A 21,658-nucleotide genomic window follows, 5' to 3' on the forward strand; every position below is an offset into this window, starting at 1 on the left:
TCAACTAAATACATTTTATTTTAAAAACCCTTTTCTACAAGCCACTTCCCAACAAGTTCTACAAGGTTCCCTTTTATTGTCACTCTCCTTGTAACTTCAGACACTTCTGTCAATACTGGTGCTTCATCTGTATCTAAGACCTTTTCTAAGTAACATCTCAGATCTTTCTCCATTTGCTGTAATAAAAATATAGAATTAAAATAGAATTAAATCATAATGAAGCTAAGAACTCTATTTATCAAGAATGATACTTAGATGACATCTGAGGTTGTTCATGTCATCTTCAATCAAGGTAAGCCGAAGTTAAATATGTATGTAGTTAAAAATGCAAAGGCATATGTGTTATCAAGCCTTCGAAAAAATTCTTAAAGCAAAAGATCTCCCTAACAAAATTTCCTCAAGGCCAGAGATTTGCCAAGATTCTGTTTTCGCAACATAGTTTATGTTGAGTAACAGGCCTTAAATGCAATTATACTGTGACTATATTTTGTGACATCCCTTCCCATGACAAGCAATCATGAATGTTTCCCTCTAATGGTCTTGATCACAGGTTTGAGATCAATTTGTTTTGACTTAAGTAATTTTTCAAGGCTTTTAATCTGAAAATTCAAATAAGACCAGAGAAATTTACAAAGGCAGCTACATGTAAATCTTCCGCTTTGAAATGAGCATATAAGTGGGAGATTGTTTATTTTTTTGTGAAATACCTACAAACTCCTGCTAAAAGCAGGAGACTTAACACCTAATCAAAGGGGGTTAAATTTTGATCAGTGTTGTTATCCATTTACTAAGACTTCTAACAAGTAGGCTTCTGGAACAGGATTATTTTGCTACAAGGTTGAAGTAATCATTACAGAAGTTTTATGGTCGCCAATGTGAACTCATGGATCATTACAGTGTATCCATTGCTGCCATGAAAACTGATTTGTTCAACATGTCATAGTTCTCCTTTCCTCTTTTGTCTTCCCCGGACTTGACTTTTTATGAGCAACTCGGCGGGTGTTTCTAGAAAAGCAGAGGACGTTTACCCTACCGGTGTACCTGGTCCATGCTCCTAGTTTTTAGTGGAGTCCAAGTTGCTCATTTGCTTTTGTTACTTTGTATGTATTATTTTAGTTACTCTATGTTATTTGTTGTGTATGTCTGTTTTCCATGTCGGGTCTTTGTCCCTGGATTACATTCTTTTAATTACTCTCTCCAACAGTAGTTAAGAAATCTGTTACAAAAATGTCTATTGTGTATCAACTAAAAAACTATTAAGTCAGTTGGTTAACAGGAAGTAGAAGAGAAACCAACCTTAAAAGGGGAGACACTTTACAAGTCATCATGCAAAAGCAATAAACCAAACATCTAATATTCCCTACAAAATGATCAATATCATTTTACATCATGTAATCTTTGAAATTCTGTTAATGCTAAAGTTATTACATTCACAATGACCAAAAACCTCCCGTGCTAATAGTACTTTGATTGTGGCACCTTGTGAAAAATCATCATAAAGATCCATACACTTTTAACTCAAGTTATTGCCTGGACATCAGGAAAACACTTGTTGCTTTCCCCTTTTTGACCCTTTATTCTCAAACAATTCAAGTCTTAATCAGAAAAATGGATCCAAAGCTTCCTTTTGTGGTAAGGCACCATGTAGTACAATATCAAAGAGATTCACATTTTTACTTAGAGTACATCAAGTACACTAAAACTCGAACAGATATTTGCCCCCACATAATATTTTAAGTCTTTTACATTTGAACTCATACTGAAGCTGCATACCAAATTTGAAACCCTTTACATGAAGGGTGTCTTAGATGTTTCAGATGATGTAAAATTACCTGACAGATACATTTAAATTCAGACAACCTTCAGTAGACAGGAAGTGAGTCTGTAAGGAAGACTGTAAAAGTAATAATTCTGAAGCAGTTCTACTATGTACTTACCCATATATCACCATGAACTTTGTTAATAACAGTAATCAGTTTGATGCCTCTTTGTCCTTTCTGTCTTAAATAAACTGGTAAATTATGGTTTTTATTTCTCTCAACCACATATTGCAAATTTGCTGTTTTTTCCTCTACAAAATAAAATTTTAAGTAAATTAAGAGGATTTTCTACCAACTAAAAAAATTATAGGATAGCAATTGGAAAGAGACAATACCCAAAATAAGATCTCATGTCTTGAAGTGCAGTAGCATGAATAGTTAAATCTTCTAGCTATCTCAGTATGAGTAATATTGTGATTATTCCATATTTCTGAATCAAAATTCTGACTAATTTTCCTTTTTACTGAAACTTAATTTATAGAGATATGGCCCTGTCTTTGTCCATATCCTCAACCATGTAGTTGTCCATATAATCACACTTGGTTTTTGTGAAATAACTTCAAAATTTATCTGTGGATCTTGAAAAATTTTACAACAATTGAGGGATGTATGTATTGATTAAGGCAGTTATGATCCAAATCATTTTGGAATAGTGTAAAAAAACAAAAGGAGCCATTTTTACATGGATATGATGGGAAATGTTCTTTCTTTGAGTTGCAATTAATAGGTATGTGATTAAGTGGAATCCACTGTACTTAAAAAATTATAATTTTTACATAAAATTGCTTTTACACAATAATCTCCCACATCAGCCACATGAGACCATGTCAATGTGGGAGAATGTTCCACTAACTGTTGCACAAGGTTTAAGGACAGAAAATACTTACTATCTGGAGGAACCCAACCTGATGGTGTTGGGTAGGAAGCATGGACAGGAGGCTTTGGTATGGTTATTGGTGGCAATAACTTCTCTACATATTTAAATTCTTCTGTTGAGACCTCATATTTAGGAAAGGTTTCTTTTTCAGGTATCTCATGAGCAATATATTCTTTTTTTATATCCATTACACAACATGGTGCCTAAAACGAAAAACAAATGTATCATGCAATAATTTAACTAACCACAAATCAACAAAATTTCATCCCCAGAAGAAAACTAGAAAAACTGTACGCAAAACTCACTCAATTTGATACCTTCCACCCCAGTATTTGATATTATGCACTTTTTGACCTCCAAAATCTAAATAAAGAGCTTGCAGAAAGTAGCATAATACGACCACAACATGTCAACTTTTCACTTGGGGCAAGTGTGGACACAATACTAGTTTTTGACACAGTCTTAAACATAGGGACTTACAGTTAAGGAATGACTGTTATATTTTTCCGTCTATGAAGAAATAACCTCAACCATGTGGTGCACACTAAATAAAAGGTTATTTTCAAATATGTACCATGGGTATTGAGGTTATTTCAAATAGACTGATAAAATGTAACAGTGATTCCTGATAATTTAATTTCAAAGTTTAATGAGATTATCAGCAAAAAAGGTTGATGATGTCACATTCACATTACAAAATTTGGTCTATGAGCTGATGGACAAATTTATTATTGAATCGAAAAGCATGTTACATCAGAAATAAACTTATTTCATTACCGACACAACAACTGGTCTGGACACAATAGAGTGCACAATTTGAAATTCAACTAATGGTGAAAGAAGTTTTAAAAGGGTGCTAATTGATGTCCTTTGCCATAAATCCTTATAACAGATGTAAATCTGATAGACAAAAATTGGCAGTGATTTTGCATGAGGTATCATATTCAATAAAAAGAATCCAATAAAAACAATTTTAGAATCAAAATCAGACTCTTAATAAAAAGTTGATTCATTGGCCATGGCCCACTTTCTTACCCATTGATCCAAACTGGTTCAAGATCAGTCTACCCTGTTAAAACAATTCAAACACAATTTTAAATGGAACACATTGACATCTGAATCATCAAATGGGATTAACCATAAACTTTTCTATCAATTCCATGATAACACCCATTTTCTATCCTTTAGCCCCTTATTTAAAATACATGTGTAGGTGAGGAAAAACCTCCAACAGCTGTTGGGCCATCTGCCATGCCCCTAGGAACAATGTGTCAAAATTTCAAAAAAAGATCAGATAAATTTAATTCAAGTTATCCTAAGTAAATGAAAGTAAAACAGACAACAACACCAGTGTGATACCATTATACAACCTAAAAAATTGTTTTTCGGTCGTATAAAAAGGGGTGCATAATGGGACTTGTAATAATGATTCTATAAAAATTTCATTAAATTTCATTAAGTAAGTACAAGATCTCATTTCCTACTGCATGATAATGTGAGATTTCAGTCAGTTGAAATCTCTTTAATTACCGATCTATGACATACCTGTTAACCTTGTCAAACCTAATTGTGGGAGATCTCCTGCAATCCGTCATAAAATTGCGGGATATTTTGTGTGACGACCTTATCAACATATTTTGTTATGTTATGATTTAAATGAAACAGAGGATTTAAAATATTTTTTTCAAAACCATAAATACATGATGTCAAGGATTTATATATATTTAACTCATTGATGATGAATACAAATGAATCAACAAAATGAATTATGCATGTATTCACAGAAGTGATGCTTTTTGAGGCATAAAATAGATTTTGCACTGTTCTAATGTATACTTTTTGGCACCCCTACCATTGCCTTCATCACAAAATACAGAATGGTTGCTGTTAACAGTTTTCAATCACTGTAGGTTACAGACCACCAATTCAACCAATGAGCATTTGGAACGTACGCAAAAATAGTCCTACGCAGAAATTACCCCTGTTCCTCATAGTGCTGTGAAAAAAGTTCTTATCTCATTTAAAAAATTTAAACAGTTTCTGAAAGGAAAAACATTTCTGTACATTTTATAGGTGCATTTTGCTTCTTGTGATGTGAAGCCTAATCTCCATAATGATTTCTAAATATACCCCTATCTTGTGAAAACACTGGGATTTCCCATGCTATTTATAGACACTTCACTTTCGGTGACCAGTACTGCACTGCAAGTCTGCTAACCCCACATGCCATTCTGAGGATTGTGAGCTGACATATGTAGAATCATGCTGATATATAGTCCTCTGCAGGTTAAAGTTAAGGTAAAGTCCACAGAAGCCACTGAATATTGTGAAATTAGCATAGAAGCCTATGGGAAGTGGAATTAGTGGTTTCTAGCCTGTATGTTCATAGCCTCAAGACTGGGTCTTGGTACGATAACCTGCTTTATGATTTGAGTGCATTCAGTCCTTTTACTTTAAAATTTCTCTGCAATTTTATTGTCAGGGAATGTTTTTTTTTTTTTTAGTTTCACTAAGTCAGTAAAATGATAAGCCACAAGAAACTTCAAGTTTGTAAAATCTGACACAACTATCCATCTGAAATTGTAAATCATGCTATTTGTCGATGTGAACACAGATAATTCTAGAGAGACTCATATGTTGATCAGCTGTTCTATGCGTTTTGACGATAAAGCGTTTCATGACACATGCGGTTGTTGACATAAACAAAAATGGCAGACAAAAATTGACAAAAATTTGTTAAATTCAATTACGGGAGGTTTTAATGGGAGGAATTCTTGAAACCAGGAGATCTATGCCTCCGCACAGGATACTAATTTTTTGCGGGTCAAAAGGTAAATTTACGGGAGACTCCCACAAAAATTGGGAGGGTTAACACCTACGGTCTATGATGATATTTAAAAGGAACATTTTGATCTTATACCATCTCGTATGAAGCTAGAATTCATGGTTTTACAGCACTGATCTGCAGTATAATGTGGTGTACTAACATGTAATTATGTCAAATTAACATTTAAAAAGTCAAGTCCTTGCTGAGACTACATAGCTTGACCATCTGAATGATTTTTTTTTCTTAGCTTGTTGTTTACTTATTCTTATATAAAGGACAGAATGCACTTACAGTCTGGCATAGCATTTGTACACGAATAAAATTATGAAATTTTAATCTTTTGGTCAGAAATCGAAAACTCCTGCAGGAGGCTGCCATTTTGTTAGCATACAAGTTATGTCCTACAATTTTCGAGCAAATCTGTTAACGTACGGATACGGAAAATTAGACTGGGATACATAATTGTAACTTATATAAGAGTAATAGTCCATGGGAAACATATTAAAATCGTCATGACTTTTAAAAAAATCAATTTACTTAGTTATCAAAAGGATCTTATTTAGCAAATATGACTGATTTCAATAGTAAATTTCGGAGTTGAATTCTATTTCGGTACTTTCTATATATACATATGTCAATATAGGGAGTCTCTGATCAACTAGGAGAAAACGATAAACGTAACTTTATAATACAGCGCAAGGATTTTTATAATAGACTACTAAATCAAGAATCTTGGTGCTGAGATGACTACTGTTGTCAAATTCGAGATGTAGGTACAAAAAGATGCAGAACAGGTTGTTTCTATAGTCTCCTTTATCTCGAGCTCTGGTGGATATATTGACGGTAACCATTTACCATAAGAAGGGTTGTTGATGGACAATACATCATCAATATATCTGTATGTAAGGATTTAGCATCTTTTAAACTTTTATTCTTTACGAGGTTCTGAAGAAATTTTGTCTTGTATGAATATAAAAACAAATCGTCTAGGAGAGGAGTACAGTTAGTGCCCATTGGAATGCTAACCTGTTGAAAAATAACTCCTTCAAATGTGATAAATATGTTATCAGTGAGGAAATCAAGCATATTGCAAATTAACCTGCTTTTCTGTGTAGCAAAACTTTGCCCTTCTGCGATGTTTTAGACAAATGTATGGATTTGTAACCAAGAACAATATATTTTTTTAAACAGCTAAAAATTTACGAGTAAGTCCTTTCAAACGAAATTTCAATCCATCGTGTGGTAACGTAGTGTAAGGAGTTGAGAAGTCAAAAGTTTGGAGAGAACTAATTTCCCAAAAGTTGCGGGATTTTAGGTTTTGGAGTAAATCTTTGGAATTTTTAGGTATCCACATATGAATAATGCCACTACGAGAGTAGGTGGTATTGCAATAAGCTTGTTCTTCATCTTTCACACGGATAATATCTTTGTAAGATGAAGTGACATCTCCTTCGTGGAGCAAGATGAATATCCTGCTATATACCTTTCTTTGTATGGATTCTTATGATACTTCGGAATCCACTACAAGTTAGGTAAGTCCTCACATTTTCTTTCGATGTTGAGAGAAGACACGCAGGACTTGTAGTTGTTTAGGATTTCATCTTTATCAATAGTACGTTTGTATGTGGGATGTACCTGGGATGTTACTGTCAACGCCCGATTCTTTAATAAGGCAATTGATGTAATGCGCTTTACAAACAAATACAATGTTGTTTGAAGCTTTGTCCGCAGGGACAATAAAATATTGTTCATGTAGTGAGGAAAGGCATTCAAGTGCCTCACGATTGTTGAATATATATTATATATAACTATACTAGTTAGCTTATTTTCAAGTCGGAATTCAATTAAGTGAACTTTAGGTCGATACTGCCTTTCAAATTATTAAAACTTGAGCCATAATCGTTGAAATAAATCTTGCCCTTAGAAACATGTACCCTTCATGCAGTTAAAGCTATTTATCTGTTGATAAACTATATAAAGCTCATGCAAGTGCTACAAATTGTCACTTAGACATCTATGTGTCCTTGAAAGGCGCTTAGTTTATGAGGCACCTAATTCCAGAGACACGTACATTGTCATAATTGCCGAAGTCTTAGAGTATGATTTCAACACTAATGTCTGATAGGCGAAAGACTATCCATGCACTTTTAAGTCCCTTGAACACCTATACAGTTTTATTATATGTTAATAAATATGAAATTACATATTTATTGACAATTTTATTAACCAACTCGACTAGATGATTTGTAGAACAGTTGCTTTCGTGTTTTACGAAGAACATGTAGGTTTATTTTCATTAATCAGTCTTAGATATCCTTTTTGTATAAAATGGAAGATTTTTTTTGTGTTCCTGCAGCTTTTAGTCCTGGTGATCAAAGTTCATGAAATCAAATTCAACTCAAAATGGCGATGTCAAACGATCGGAAGTTATGATGTCGTATTGGCCCTGATTTGATCCATATTGGTCCACTTTTTTCATATTGGCCCCGTATAGATGCCCGGTTTGAATTCATATCAATTGGTCAGTTTTTTGACATATTTTAACGTATTTTGGGTAGTTGGTTAATAATATCCGGCACAGTCCTGGATACATCTAGTTTTGAAATAACAGTTTCTTCAAACATAGTCAAATAGCCAAATAGAATGTTAATTACAAATAGTAATAAAACCAGATCTATGGGGAAATTGCATATCAAAACCTACTATACCACAGTCTAAGCAAAGTTATATATTTCTGTTTGTCACCTCCTTCCAGTGTCGTACTAACAATCTGTTAAGATTTGGATCAGTACACACTTTGTTTTCAACTTACCTGCCAGTTTCTTGTTCGCTTGATTCGGCCATTTTTGTGTTTTGTTTTTGTTTGTTTGCTTTTTGTTTTAATGTCTTCTGTGGTCTAAATAATGGAACGTACTCGTTTGACATAACAGTCTAATGCAAAGAATGGCTCAGCCTTTTTATAAATGCTGCGCATGCTGTTTTGAAATGCACGAAACAGTGACGGATACATCAGGGCGGTTTTATGGAGTCGGGTCAACCTTTTGATTATGAGTTCGTGCAATCCATGTAGAGTTTGGTCAGTGAGCAAATACTGACCTGAAACCCTCTTCTTAATCGAAAGCACTGCCCTTTTTGTAAATATATGGATCCACACCCACATGAATTGTGACGACAGCTCCTTCGACTCAGCATTCATCATTATAGTTTCCTTCTGGATTGTTGACATTTTATAATAATGTTTCCTTCCTAGATAAAAAATCAAATTATTTACCATGCGTCTAACATGGTAGACAACTTAAATATCGAATGTGAAAGACTATCATGGTCCTGCATGGGGCATTTACATTCAATATCTTTGAATATCTATCAGATGACATAACTAAGACATTGCAGACTAGTACAATATAGAAACACAACATGTTAAATGATATTCATATAGCACAATAGACATATCACTTGTATACATGTAGCCAGATACCTATAATAAATTAATTACATGTCTATGTTGTTGCCCAGGTGAGATGAGATGTCTTCCACAAGTTACTACCAATAATTTCTTTTGAATAAGTAATCATTTAAATAGTGCTTTTCTAGTACCGTGTATCAGGGAATGTATGATATTATTTGATATATAATGTATAATCCCTGTGTGAAGAAGATTAAACATGTGTCGAGATATCTGGCATATCCAGTGACTATATAATACTAATATGTATAGTAATAATACTAAATACTAAGCAACATAAATCCCTGATATAAATTATGGGTACTGGGGACTGGAAGTTTCCCTTGCTTTTGGTGCCAAACTGCTACTAAAACCAGACCATCATTATTAAAAAATAAAATGAAAATACTTGAATGTGAAAAACATTCTTTAATACATGAACTCTCCTTCATCATAAGTTGTAACGAGTTCAGAGTAAAATCATTATTTTTTGTTGTTCTAAATGAGTTGACCTCAAGGTCAAAGTACATGAAGAATATGGCGGCTTGTCACTCGATAATAGACAAAGGTGTTAGAAAATGGATATACAGCAGAAAAAACTAATCAGAGATCCAGTTTTTGCATAAATATTTATTTTGTGTGTTAGAAAATATCGATGTCAATTCACTTTATCGTCGTTCATCCCTCTATGGCACATCCAACACGTCAATTCTGTACCAAAGCGACAGAAAATGACAAAACACCACCAAGAAAGGGGGTTGTTTTGGAGTTGATTTGGTTGGCTTGGAATACTGTTGATGCCTAGTAAATTTTCTTTTCCCTATTGTTCGATGGCATCGAACAGAAACAATGCTGACAATAGAATTTATGTTCAGAGTAATCGTCTTTGGACAGCTATATTTGATTATGAAGCAAGGCGTGAGGATGAATTAACATTGAGAAGAGGTATTTTGGTGGAAGTATTATCCACTGATGCCCATATATCAGGAGATGAAGGTTGGTGGACGGGTAGGGTTGGGAACAAAGTTGGGATTTTCCCAAGTAATTTTGTTACAAATGATATTAACAGCAGTGTTGCTAGTGGACTACACAACATTCCAACAAATAGACCATTTGAAATTGATTTTGATGAGCTTCAGTTGGAAGAAGTGATTGGTGTAGGTGGATTTGGGAAAGTTTATCGTGGGATTTGGAACAATGAAGAAGTAGCTGTTAAAGCTGCTAGACAAGATCCTGATGAACCTGTTAGTGCTACTATAGAAAGTGTCCGCCAAGAAGCTAAAGTATTTTGGTTACTTGATCATGTTAACATTGCTGCTTTAAAAGGTGTATGTTTAAAGGAGCCAAATTTGTGTTTAGTCATAGAATATGCCGCTGGTGGTTCTTTGAATAGGATTCTATTTGGCAGGAGAATACCTCCAGATGTCTTGGTCGACTGGGCTGTTCAGATAGCCCGGGGAATGCATTACTTACATGAAGAATCCCCAATTCCTCTGATACACCGTGACCTCAAATCAAGCAATAGTAAGTTACACTAATGATAAGTTAAGCTTAGAATTTCATATGTATGTTAATGTGCTCTGATTTAGAAAAGATCAGATGAGTTTCAGATTAAACTACTCAGAATACTGAAGATGTTCTGTGCATTTTCAGTAGTTCATTTGTTTTGTATACACATGTACATGTACATATACATGATGAATGAATATAGATACATGCATAAACAAGTGTACATATGTAGTTATTTTAGTCTGGTGAATAATAGAAAGCTTCAAAGATTGTAGATATTAAATAACTTGTAGAGTTTCAAGAATATTGATGAACATTACTATTGAGGGTTGACACTTGTGGCCATGCCAAACTTTGGATGGAGGATAATTTTATTTTAGCCTCCTGCTGCCCTGTAAATTGTTGTTTACTTATAAATGTCCATGTGCTTTTAATGTATGTGTACAAATGTACATGTACATGTTTATTAGCATTTGATTTTCAAAAAGCAATGCTATTTTCACTCTTACTGGACATTATATTGATTTTAAGTCACCGATCAATTGGCAACTTCTTGCACTCGTAAATTTCATTTTGGAAGGGCATAGATGTGATACTCATTCATTACAATCTTTCAGCAGATTTTGGACAGAACAACCACTTTCTATGTTCATATACTTATATGAGAAAATATAATTTACATGGATGACCACATAGGGTGCACAAGAGAAAGGTTTATTTCCAATTAATTATACATGCACAAAATGTAACTCAAAAACACTTCTACCAAATATATTTTTACTAGTAAGCTTCCTTTAGTTTTTTTGGAAAATTCTAATTTTTGGTTTTTAGGTTTATACCGAATTTATTCATAACAAAGTGTGAGGGTGGGGGGGTCAAATTTTTGCACAATTGCTCTAATTAAAATGAAATGTTGAGTAAGTGTACGTATATATGTGTAGTGGTACATGTAAGGCCATAAAAAAACATTGTTTGTTGCTTGGCTTTTAGTGGATGACTGTCTCATTGGAAATCATACCATATCTTCTATTTTCATAAGTCTATAAGGTTACCTTACCTACTCTGGCACATTTTATTGTTTTTTTCATGAATTGCAGCTAAAAAGATCATTATTTGTTTAGCACTATTAAAGTCAAGAAATCCTTCTTTACATGTAAGTGTCTATGTAAAATAATTATAAAAAATAAAATTATTTTACCTACCTGCCTATTGCCTAACCTATTTTTCATTCAATAGAAAAAGGAACAGATGTGGTGAAATGCAACAAATGCACCATCATATAACCTTAATAAAAATTGTAAATACTTAGAGATAACCAGAAAGTCCTCAAAAAGTGTAAACGCACCCCTACAGGTAAAAAAGCTCCAGAAAGGCTCCGATAATAAAAGTAATAAAGTCCATGATAAAATCATAATAGAATGATGTCACTTCTTCAAAATAAACTGAAAGTTCAAATGAAGTCACAAAGTAACATTAATGACCAACATTTCCTGACTGTGGACAGGGGCATGTCTGTTGGGGTTTAACTGGTTTATAAGGCCTTAACCATCCACCTTTAAACTAAATGGAAGGTCAAATATGTAACCTTAAACAGACATTTTTTGAATTTTTCTTTTTAAATTTCATTCACTTGTAGCAACTTGTGTGATAAATCAGAATTTTTGTGATGAAATTTGATCCAAATCAGAATGGTGAAGCCAATCCTTATTTAAAACTTCTGAAAATATTTTCATCTACATTAAAAAATGTTTGAATGCATATGCATTCTACATTCACATGCATATCTTTTTGGAGGATTGATAAAAATTTTAATAAGCAGTTTATATAATTAGCAAGTCAGTAAAAAGTTATTTATTTATTGTGATGCATAAATGTGAATAGTCTAGACAAATGTTTCATGTGCAGGGGCATTGTAGTAGTCCTACCTTTAGTATTTTGGCTATACAATTGTGTCCAAGTGGATTGTGGGGGTATCATTTTGTCTTGTTCCTATTTAATTCTATGCAATACTTTCTTGACTATTAGCAACTTAAAAGACTTCAGTCTTTGATTTTTACTATAAGTTGATCTAAAGGTGACAGAAAGGGAGTAAATTGTCACAAAACTTATGAAGAACAGTCAACTGCAGATTGTTAAATGCCAATGAAAATCTTTTATATACCTGAACAGAAGGATAGGCTTACTTCATTTGAATTTAAATGAGAAGGTGTAAACTGATATATGTAACATGTTATTGATGGTTTTTAATTAGGTGGGTGGGGTCAAATCTGGTACTTTGTCTACAAGGCATTTTTGATAGAGGGAAAGTTTTGGTAAATGATTTCAATTAAAAAAATACATACATTGTACAACAAAATTGACATGCATTGTACATTGTATACCTGGTATTCTCTGTATTTTAAATATGAAATGTACTCCCCATAGATTTGAAATAGCACAGCTCTTTATGGTTTTCCAAATAAATCCTTAGTACGTTCTAACATACATGTAAAGGCATTGTAAGTTATAGGTTACTGCAGTACTATTGTAGCACAGCAATACAGAATAGAATAGAATCGAAGGGCCCTTTACAGAGCATACATGTATATTACTTACAGATAATTATAAATATCAGACAGTTACAAATTAAACACTACAAAGAAAAAATGTATATATACTGGCATAGTACTGGGTCAACTTCAATACAGTATAAAAGTATAATTAAAAAAAAGCTGAAAATTCATTATTTTCATCATCTTATTGGTAATTGTCTTTGATAGTCTCTTCATGTCCGAAATATTTTACACAAACATATTAGGAGGAACTATAATAAATAAATACATGTATAGTATAATATTGTATGCTATATATTTTCAATGAAATTTTCCCAATATTATAAAATGTTTACTTGTTTTGCTGATAGTAAATATTATCTTTAAATTGATCTTTGTGTCCTTTTCACATACACACAGTTTGTATTAAAAGCTTCTATATATTATTTTTGTCTACATTTGTAAGTGTATATTAACACTCTTATTTAATATTACACTAGACCTGTCATATTTTGACACAGTTTTACATAAAAGTCTGAGCTAATGACATTAAGTTGTGATGTGATTCAAGTTAAACAATTCTAAATATTCACTATATTCATTTTACTGGTTTCTGCCATTTTTTAGGCTTATTTCTGTAGACTACATATAAAGAATTCAAGCCTTTTTTATGTACACAAACATGTCAGTGGAGATTCCTATTGTCTAGGATAGGTGAATTTCTGATGATAAAAATTTATATTTACAATTGCTCTGCTTTCCCTTGGGTAACAACTTCTTATCAGTTATAATGTTTTTGCATCCACCAAATGTTTAAGTTCTATTCTTTGTTTTTATCTTAAGGATGGGTTGTGCAATCTGTGTTCTAGTTTGTATTTGTATTGTCATTGGTTCCTATTGTGAAATTAATTAATTATATGTACTTACCACTGAAAGTTGTCTACAATGTACAGTGTAGATGTAAGAGATAAAGATCATTGCTATTATTACTCACTAGGATGTACACATACGTGTACATGCATGACTGAATACACTGTATTCTGCAAATAAAGCAGAATATAAAGAAAAACAAACTTCCTTTAAAGTTCCACAGAAAAAGGTTCTGAAGCATTTTGTTTTTTTTTATAATTTGTTTTTTATATACCCTTATTTTAAAATGTGCAGAATAAAAATTTTGATTGATTCAATGGAATACTTTTTGTTAAAAATTTTCAGGAGTTGGACTTCTTAAGTTCATTTAAGGGAAATTTTTCATCTGTTGCACTGGATATCTACCTCATGATCCTTGTTATTCTTATTCACTAGAATGTATTTGACTGATCTTATGAATAATGGTGTGATTCAGTGATATTGTTTGAATGCTTGCCTTAAAATACCTCCCAAATAAGAATACAATGTACATGTTGTATTTCCTTTTATGTAAGTTTCAAAATCATCCAAAGATATATCCCAAACAAGATAAATTAGTCCCCAGATGGTAGTCAAAGTGCTAGATACTTGTTTTTTTATATATAGGGTATCTATATCTTATCCCCAACTCCTCCTACACTACTGCATCTTTCACACATTGTGCATCTCCTAACAAACTATTTTTACAGTGCAATAATTAAAACATATTTTATTAACATGTAAATGATCAGTCATTTTTTGATACAATATGATGTATCTGCCTTAGTCATCTCCATACATTTTCTTTACAATGTTCATATGAAAAATAAGGCTTTCCTTAAACATAACATTTTTAAATATTGATGTTGATTTAACATAAATAGTAGAACAATTTCGCCTTAGCTTATATGCTTTAAAAGTGAGGTGGAGATAATCACAAGTAAATGTATCACAGCAGAGAGATCATGCGATTCATATATGTGATGCTAGTAAAGCATTTAGTCATGTGATCTGTCATGTTTGATCCAGAATTTCTACTGTTGGAAGCACTCACACATGTAAAACTAAACTCAATTTGTATTTGGTTTACTACTCCCAGGTACATCAGTAATATGGTGCATAGTTGTCAGTTTTTTTCTCTTTTGTGTTTTTACGAAATTTATCATAGCTTAGAAAAAAGTTAGGTGTTATATATTTATTATCATATTTACTAGTAAATGATTTTTGTTGATAAGATTGCAGTCTTTACTGTATAAAAACCACTCCCTATGCATTTTAATGGGTGTTAGCGACCAATTCTTGGTCATATGATGAGACTTACAATCCTAATTGAGATAAACCTGTCCAACTTATTATTTTTTTAGTTCATGTATATCAATTTTCATTCCAGTACTCATCAAAGAACCAATAGAGAATGACAATATTTATGACAAAACTCTAAAAATAACAGATTTTGGATTGGCAAGGGAGGTTTCCAAGACAACAAGAATGAGTGCTGCTGGGACATATGCTTGGATGGCACCTGAAGTCATTAAAACATCAACATTCTCAAAAAGTAGTGATATTTGGAGGTAAATAGGTTTATACAGGAGTGGTTAGTTGAAACTGTAAAGTAGTGATATTTGGAGGTAAATAGGTTTATACAGGAGTGGTTAGCTGAAACTGTAAAGTAGTGATATTTGGAGGTAAATAGGTTTATACAGGAGTGGTTAGTTGAAACTGAAAAGTAGTGATATTTGGAGGTAAATAGGTTTATACAGGAGTGGTTAGCTGAAACTGAAAAGTAGTGATATTTGGAGGTAAATAGGTTTATACAGGAGTGGTTAGCTGAAACTGAAAAGTAGTGATATTTGGAGGTAAATAGGTTTATACAGGAGTGGTTAGCTGAAACTGAAAAGTAGTGATATTTGGAGGTAAATAGGTTTATACAGGAGTGGTTAGCTGAAACTGTAAAGTAGTGATATTTGGAGGTAAATAGGTTTATACAGGAGTGGTTAGCTGAAACTGAAAAGCAGGATTTTGATTGAATGTATCAGTTGTTTTATCAGATTTTTTAAATACTACCACTCATTAGAGTGGGGGCTAATGGGTGGGTTCTATACTGCAATCCATCTCAATCCATCCGTTACGCATTTCTGAAACATAATTCTCAGCTTCTGATAGAAGAAATATTTTTATATTTGGCGTATTGCTTCCCATGATGAGTTGTACCATGCCTCCCTTTTTCCAGGTTCATTGGTCATCTACATGTACTTTCTGTTAACCATACAACTTAGTAATTATTTAGGTGATGTGTAATGGGAATTTCTCAGCTTCAATAATTGCAGGCTATGCTTAGATTTTTGTAATATTGCTTTTGAATGATGACTTGTACATGCCTCACTTTTCTGTGTTTGTTGCTTTTCTTCTTCATGTTTACTGGAGATGGATGAATGGTGCGAATGTTGCGAAAAGCTAACTATGGTAAAACTTTTCTGGCATTGGCGTCAGCGTCCACATTAACATTTCCATGTTAATCTTTCAGATAAGGTCAGTTAGATATGATCCACTTTTGCTAGGTCAGTCATTTTAGTATGTATTTGCATTAGCATTATAATAATACAAAGTCCATTTTCTTGCATACGCCCCGCAGTCACAGTCTGTTGACTTCAAAATTTCTATTTTCATGTTTAATTTGCTGAATAGGACAGTTTTATATGATCCACTTGTGCAAATTCAAATTTTGTATGCAGTTTCATAAGCATCACTTTACCACAAATCTACATACATTTCACAAGTATGCCTTTGCAGTTAGATCTTTTGCCAATAAGACAGTCATCCACCAAAAACTAAGCCACAAGCAATTAAACTTCTACAGGACACCACACAGTGTTCGATGATGGGCAAAACCCATACCATAAAAGCCCCAGAATTAATGAAGTTCGGTTTTCTGATTAGGTCAGTTCGATATGAACCACTTGTGTTACTTGTAGGTTAGTCATACACTTGTACATGGTGTGCATTTGCATTAACATCACTATTCCACAATTCTGTATCCCTTTTATGCTTATGCCTATTTAGTCTTGATCTGCTGACTGAAATTTTATGGTACTGAAACATCACTTCATAACAGTTCATATGCAAACAATAAATTATACCTGAGGAACCTGTCACTTTGGTGGTGTCAAATTGTAGTATTGTTATTATAAATTGTCTGTAATATATTAAATTAATAATGCCAAATAAAAATAAGATTCTCATCCTATAAAAAATTAGGGGGGAGGGGATTTTAAAATCAGGATTTTTTCCCCATCAGTTTCTAGTGTTGAGATACTATAACACACAAATCTTTCATTTCTTGGTGACTAAATTGATGTTTGCCTTTGATCCTTAACCTCAAAGATTTGTCAGTGTCAGATATATAGTCAACCATTTGCTAATACTGATGTGAATGCTTTGCAGAGTTTGAATAATAATTGTTCAGTACCTTTAAAGTTTACACAAAGTCCATACTGTTTACAACATATTAAAAGTGTCAAAAATTGGCTAAGTTACAGGCCAAAAAAAAAATGGGAAATCAAAGTGCTGTTAGCACTGGATGCTTTTGATCCTAAAGAAAATAGTAGCATACACAGTCAACTTCAAAGATTATGTGATGTAAAAAAGAACTGAAGTCATAAATCTCTGAACATGATGTGGCTATGGATTTAGAACATATCAGTACTTCACATGGCTAAAATTAAGCTAGCAAATATCTGGTAAGAAATAAAAAAATAAAATCCACCCCATCTGCCCCATATTTTTTGTGAAAGTTGAGTGAGAACCTACCATTTAAGTTTACTTTGTCTAACATTGTAACCATCAATCAAGTTTTAAAAGGCAGTGTTCATGTGCAACAGATGAGACATATCTTTGTGATAAGTTTATTTTTTTATTAGGAGTGGGGGTACCAGTAAATCCTTAAATCTTTTCATTTAACTAATAATTAGAGGAACAGAGGAAAATTATTTGAGTTATGGTGGTTGTGGCATCAATTATTTTAAATTTGGTACAAAAAACCAACATTTTGATAGAAGTTACATTAATTTCTTCATTATTGAGAGATTTTGGTGGGCTGTTGACATTAATTTTTAATTATTTCCTATGAAATATCAAGGTTATGTAATAAAAGTAGCCCAGGTTTCAGTGAAAGGTGAAATTTTGCTAAATTTATCATATCAAGATTTCAGTGTGATATCAATAAGGAAAAAAATATACATATTAAATATAATTCTATCAAACAATTTTGCTAATATAAATGAACATATACTTTGTAGCTATGGTGTGTTGTTATGGGAATTATTGACTGGAGAGACTCCATACAAGGGCATTGATGCTCTTGGTGTGGCATATGGTGTTGCTGTAAACAAACTGACCTTACCTATACCTTCTACCTGTCCTAGTCTTTTCTCCAAACTTATGTCTGGTAAGTACACAACTCAATCTCTGATAAATAAAACTTGACTCTTGTATACAGTTTATTTCTGGTAATTAGTAAATATAGACTCAACAACACAAAGATTGTGTGAGGTATAGCTTGCCATATTAAATTCATGTCTACAAAGTATGTCTGGTGATATGTACACCATGACCACTACATTTTGACTTAGCGATATTCTTGTTTGAGTTGGAGGGTTACATGGAAGGCTATTTGGTTCTCTTTGTAAAGTCAAATCTGTGTTATAAAGTTAAGGCCACTGTTTTTTAATTTATTGGTTTACAGATTTTTGACTGGAATGAATTGGGTCGGTCGGTCGGAAAAAAATAAAAAAAAATAAAATGGGAGCAAGAGATGCATATCCACTTTTTATATTTAAATAAAAACATTTTTTTGTATTTTCTAAGATTCCATTATCTAACCTGACATAGTTTAGAAGTGGGATTCTAATCTACTGTATTTACCAACATTTCATTTATAAACACAAATTCTCATTCCAATTTTTTTAGTGTCCAATAAATTCAGTGTGCAATACTTAAACAATGGTAATTTCCTCTGTTTTTTTTTGTCTTTAGCCTTCCTCACAGTTTGACATAGTTAACAAATTAAAATAAAGGTGGTAAAAAGTAACTAAAAAGTAAAGTTAAAATCTAAGTGGAAATTTGAGTTTTAAAACAGGGTTTGTAAAAAAACATATAGAGTTTAGTTTATCATTGAGCATTATTTTAGTGTAAACAAGTTGTGTAACAGAAGGGCTTAGTGAAAAGTCAACATCGAAAAAAAAACCTACTAAGTACAGCAAGAATTCAGGGACAGAAAATTGAGTATACAGACAGATTCATGAAAATGAAAAAAAAAAAAAAAATTTATTTTTGTCTTATTTTTTCGTTTAACAATAACACTGAGAGTCTACATAACCATTTTAAAAACTTTCAAACAAATTAGATTGACTTTTTGAATCTAAAAAAATACATTAAAAACTAGTAATTTGTCATTAATTGGAAGACAATGAAACTTGTCTGTTAATTTAAAACAATTTAAACAAATTTTTAAATCACAGGATAACTTTAAAGGGAAAAAATTAAAAAGGTACATGATATCTTGTCTGTTATGTCAGCTCAGCTTTTTTTAGCTCACCTGGCCAAAGGCCATGTGAGCTATTGCCATCACTTGGCATCCATTGTCGTCATTAACAATTATTCAAAACTCTTCTCCTCTGAAACTACTTGACTAATTAGAACCAAACTTGGTATGAATGTTCCTTGGGGTATACTGCATAGAACTGATGTGTGGATTTTTGATTCGTCAGAAAACATTTCCACCATTACTAAAAACAACATAGGGGTCAGACAATAGTTTTTTTTTACATATATCTCCTAAACCATTGGGTTTAACTGAATTCTGACAGGGTAAAAGTGTTCAGCATGATGAGATCTATCTCTGGTCAAATTTTGGTTTTAATAGGTTAAGCCATCTTGGAGTTATTGCCCTTTTTCAACGATTTTTGCTATTTTTAATGTTATTTCTTTCCAAAATCTCCTCCTCTGACACTACTTAACCAATTGAATCCAAACTTGGTATGAATGTTCCTTGGGGTATACTGCATAGAACTGATGTGGGGATTTTTGATTTGTCGAAAAACATGGCCCCCGTTTCTAAAACTAGAACATAGGGGTCAGACAGTAGTTTTTCACATATATCTCCTAAACCGTTAGGTTTATCCAAATTCTTTCAGTAGCTGAAATGATCTGTATTGTTAGGACTACAAAAGTCTTCAGACTCGTTGTAAGAGTTATTGTCCATGAAAGGAGAAAAATGACTTTTTTTAAATAGTTTCCAGTCAATAACTTGAAAACTATGATAGATTAAAAGAAACTTTCAATTGTTGAAAAGATCTTGTGATAGTCCTACCAAAGACTTCTTTAGTCAAAATTGTCGGACAACTTCTTGTTTAATTTATTGCCTTTGAAAGGCAAAATTCAAGAAGGTGAGCGATTCAGGCTCCTGGGAGCCTCTTGTTTATTCACATATTGAATTTTGATGAAACTTAACAAAGAAAGTACATTTAAGGAAGACATGCTTGTAATTATGTAGTTTTATTATTGTGTTATTTGAATTTAAGGAAGGAGGAAATAAAGCATGCTTACAATGGTTTAGCTGCTTTACTACCTTCCATGACCTCTATTAAAGGTTTAACTACTGCTCTGTTATTCATGACTGTTCTCTACAAAACAAAAACTGTTAAGAAACTCAGAATTCACATTTGGTCTTTGAAATAAGCTTAAACTGAATGCTAGCTAAAATTTGTAGTAATACAGCAGGGGTTTCATTACTTTTTTTGCATAGCAGGTACCTTTGGTTTTGTAGAAGGTACTTTTCATCATTTTGTTTAATAAAAATATATGAAATTTAAGAATTCTGGAGGTACCTTTCAGTAGTTTGGAGGGGTAAGGTACCTGGTACCACCTCTTAATGAAAGGCCTGATACAGATATTTTCATGTTAGTTCTCTCATCTCATGTTACATGAACTTTGTATATTAAAGTTATGTTAAACAAATATCTGTTATCTGAAATTTATTCCTGAATTATTTTATTTATAATCCTCGTATAGATTGTTGGCATCAGGAGCCTCATCAGCGTCCAACATTTGCAGAAATTCTGTCTCGATTAGAGGATATTGCTGCCTCTCCTTTCATGACCACACCTCAGGAGTCTTTCCAAACTATGCAAGAAGATTGGCGTCTAGAAATTGAAGCAATGTTTGATGAGCTTCGCAGTAAAGAAAAGGTAGATAAAAATCTATGTGTCTAAAAATGTATGAACTTAATCTGTTTTTTTTATTATACCCCCACTTGCAGAGTGGGGGTATTTAGTGATTCAGGTCTCCATATATCCTTCCATCCTTCCATCTGTCCATCTTTCCTTCCCTCACACAGACATAGGGAAGACCCATCTATTACCATTTACTCTTCCTTTACTCTTCCTTTACCATTAAATGGAAATGAATGAAATTTTCACAGAATTTTTATTACATGTTCCCATTGTGCACCTCCTATTTTAGATTTTGATCCAAATGAATTTGGGGGTTTCACATAGAAAAAGATGGACTTTGTCATTTGTTAATATGGGAACATAAGGGGCCAAATCTCTTATCTGTTACTCCTCTTATACCACTAAATGGTATTGATGAAACTTTCTCAGAATCTTTATTACATGTTCCCATTGTGCACTCTCATTTTAGATTTTGATCCAAATCAAAATTGAGGCCAAAAGGTGCATGTTATCAAATGCAGGTGTGGGGATA

General features: G+C 32.8%; 2 protein-coding genes across 4 annotated transcripts in view; one reads left to right on the forward strand and one right to left on the reverse strand.

Moving 5' to 3' along the window:
- LOC148623766 (large ribosomal subunit protein mL49-like) lies at positions 1 to 14,031 on the reverse strand. 2 transcript variants are annotated; one of them, XM_088565866.1, is made up of 4 exons: positions 13,937 to 14,031; positions 2,708 to 2,900; positions 1,938 to 2,071; positions 1 to 176 (listed from the first exon to the last, which is right to left on the reverse strand). In XM_088565866.1, exons 1-4 carry the CDS (start codon positions 13,985 to 13,987, stop codon positions 21 to 23), a joined length of 534 nt encoding a protein of 177 aa, XP_088421992.1. In that variant the 5' UTR covers positions 13,988 to 14,031; the 3' UTR covers positions 1 to 20. The 2 variants fall into 2 exon arrangements, with proteins under 2 accessions (XP_088421992.1, XP_088421991.1); XM_088565865.1 differs by lacking the exon at positions 13,937 to 14,031 and adding an exon at positions 5,816 to 5,913.
- Positions 9,476 to 21,658, forward strand: part of LOC148623767 (mitogen-activated protein kinase kinase kinase 11-like) — a 25,806-nt gene continuing 13,623 nt past the window's right edge. For both annotated transcript variants that reach the window (XM_088565862.1, XM_088565864.1), the window contains exons 1-4: positions 9,476 to 10,493; positions 15,288 to 15,468; positions 18,193 to 18,341; positions 20,966 to 21,141. In XM_088565862.1, coding sequence (XP_088421988.1) covers positions 9,767 to 10,493; positions 15,288 to 15,468; positions 18,193 to 18,341; positions 20,966 to 21,141 — 1,233 coding nt within the window. In that variant the 5' untranslated portion in view covers positions 9,476 to 9,766. The remainder of the gene's footprint in view (positions 10,494 to 15,287; positions 15,469 to 18,192; positions 18,342 to 20,965; positions 21,142 to 21,658) is intronic.

The sequence above is a fragment of the Perna viridis genome, chromosome 2, assembly GCF_037379345.1.
Source record: "Perna viridis isolate PV_CMFRI_1.1 ecotype Kerala chromosome 2, ASM3737934v1, whole genome shotgun sequence".
Classification (NCBI taxonomy): domain Eukaryota; kingdom Metazoa; phylum Mollusca; class Bivalvia; order Mytilida; family Mytilidae; genus Perna; species Perna viridis.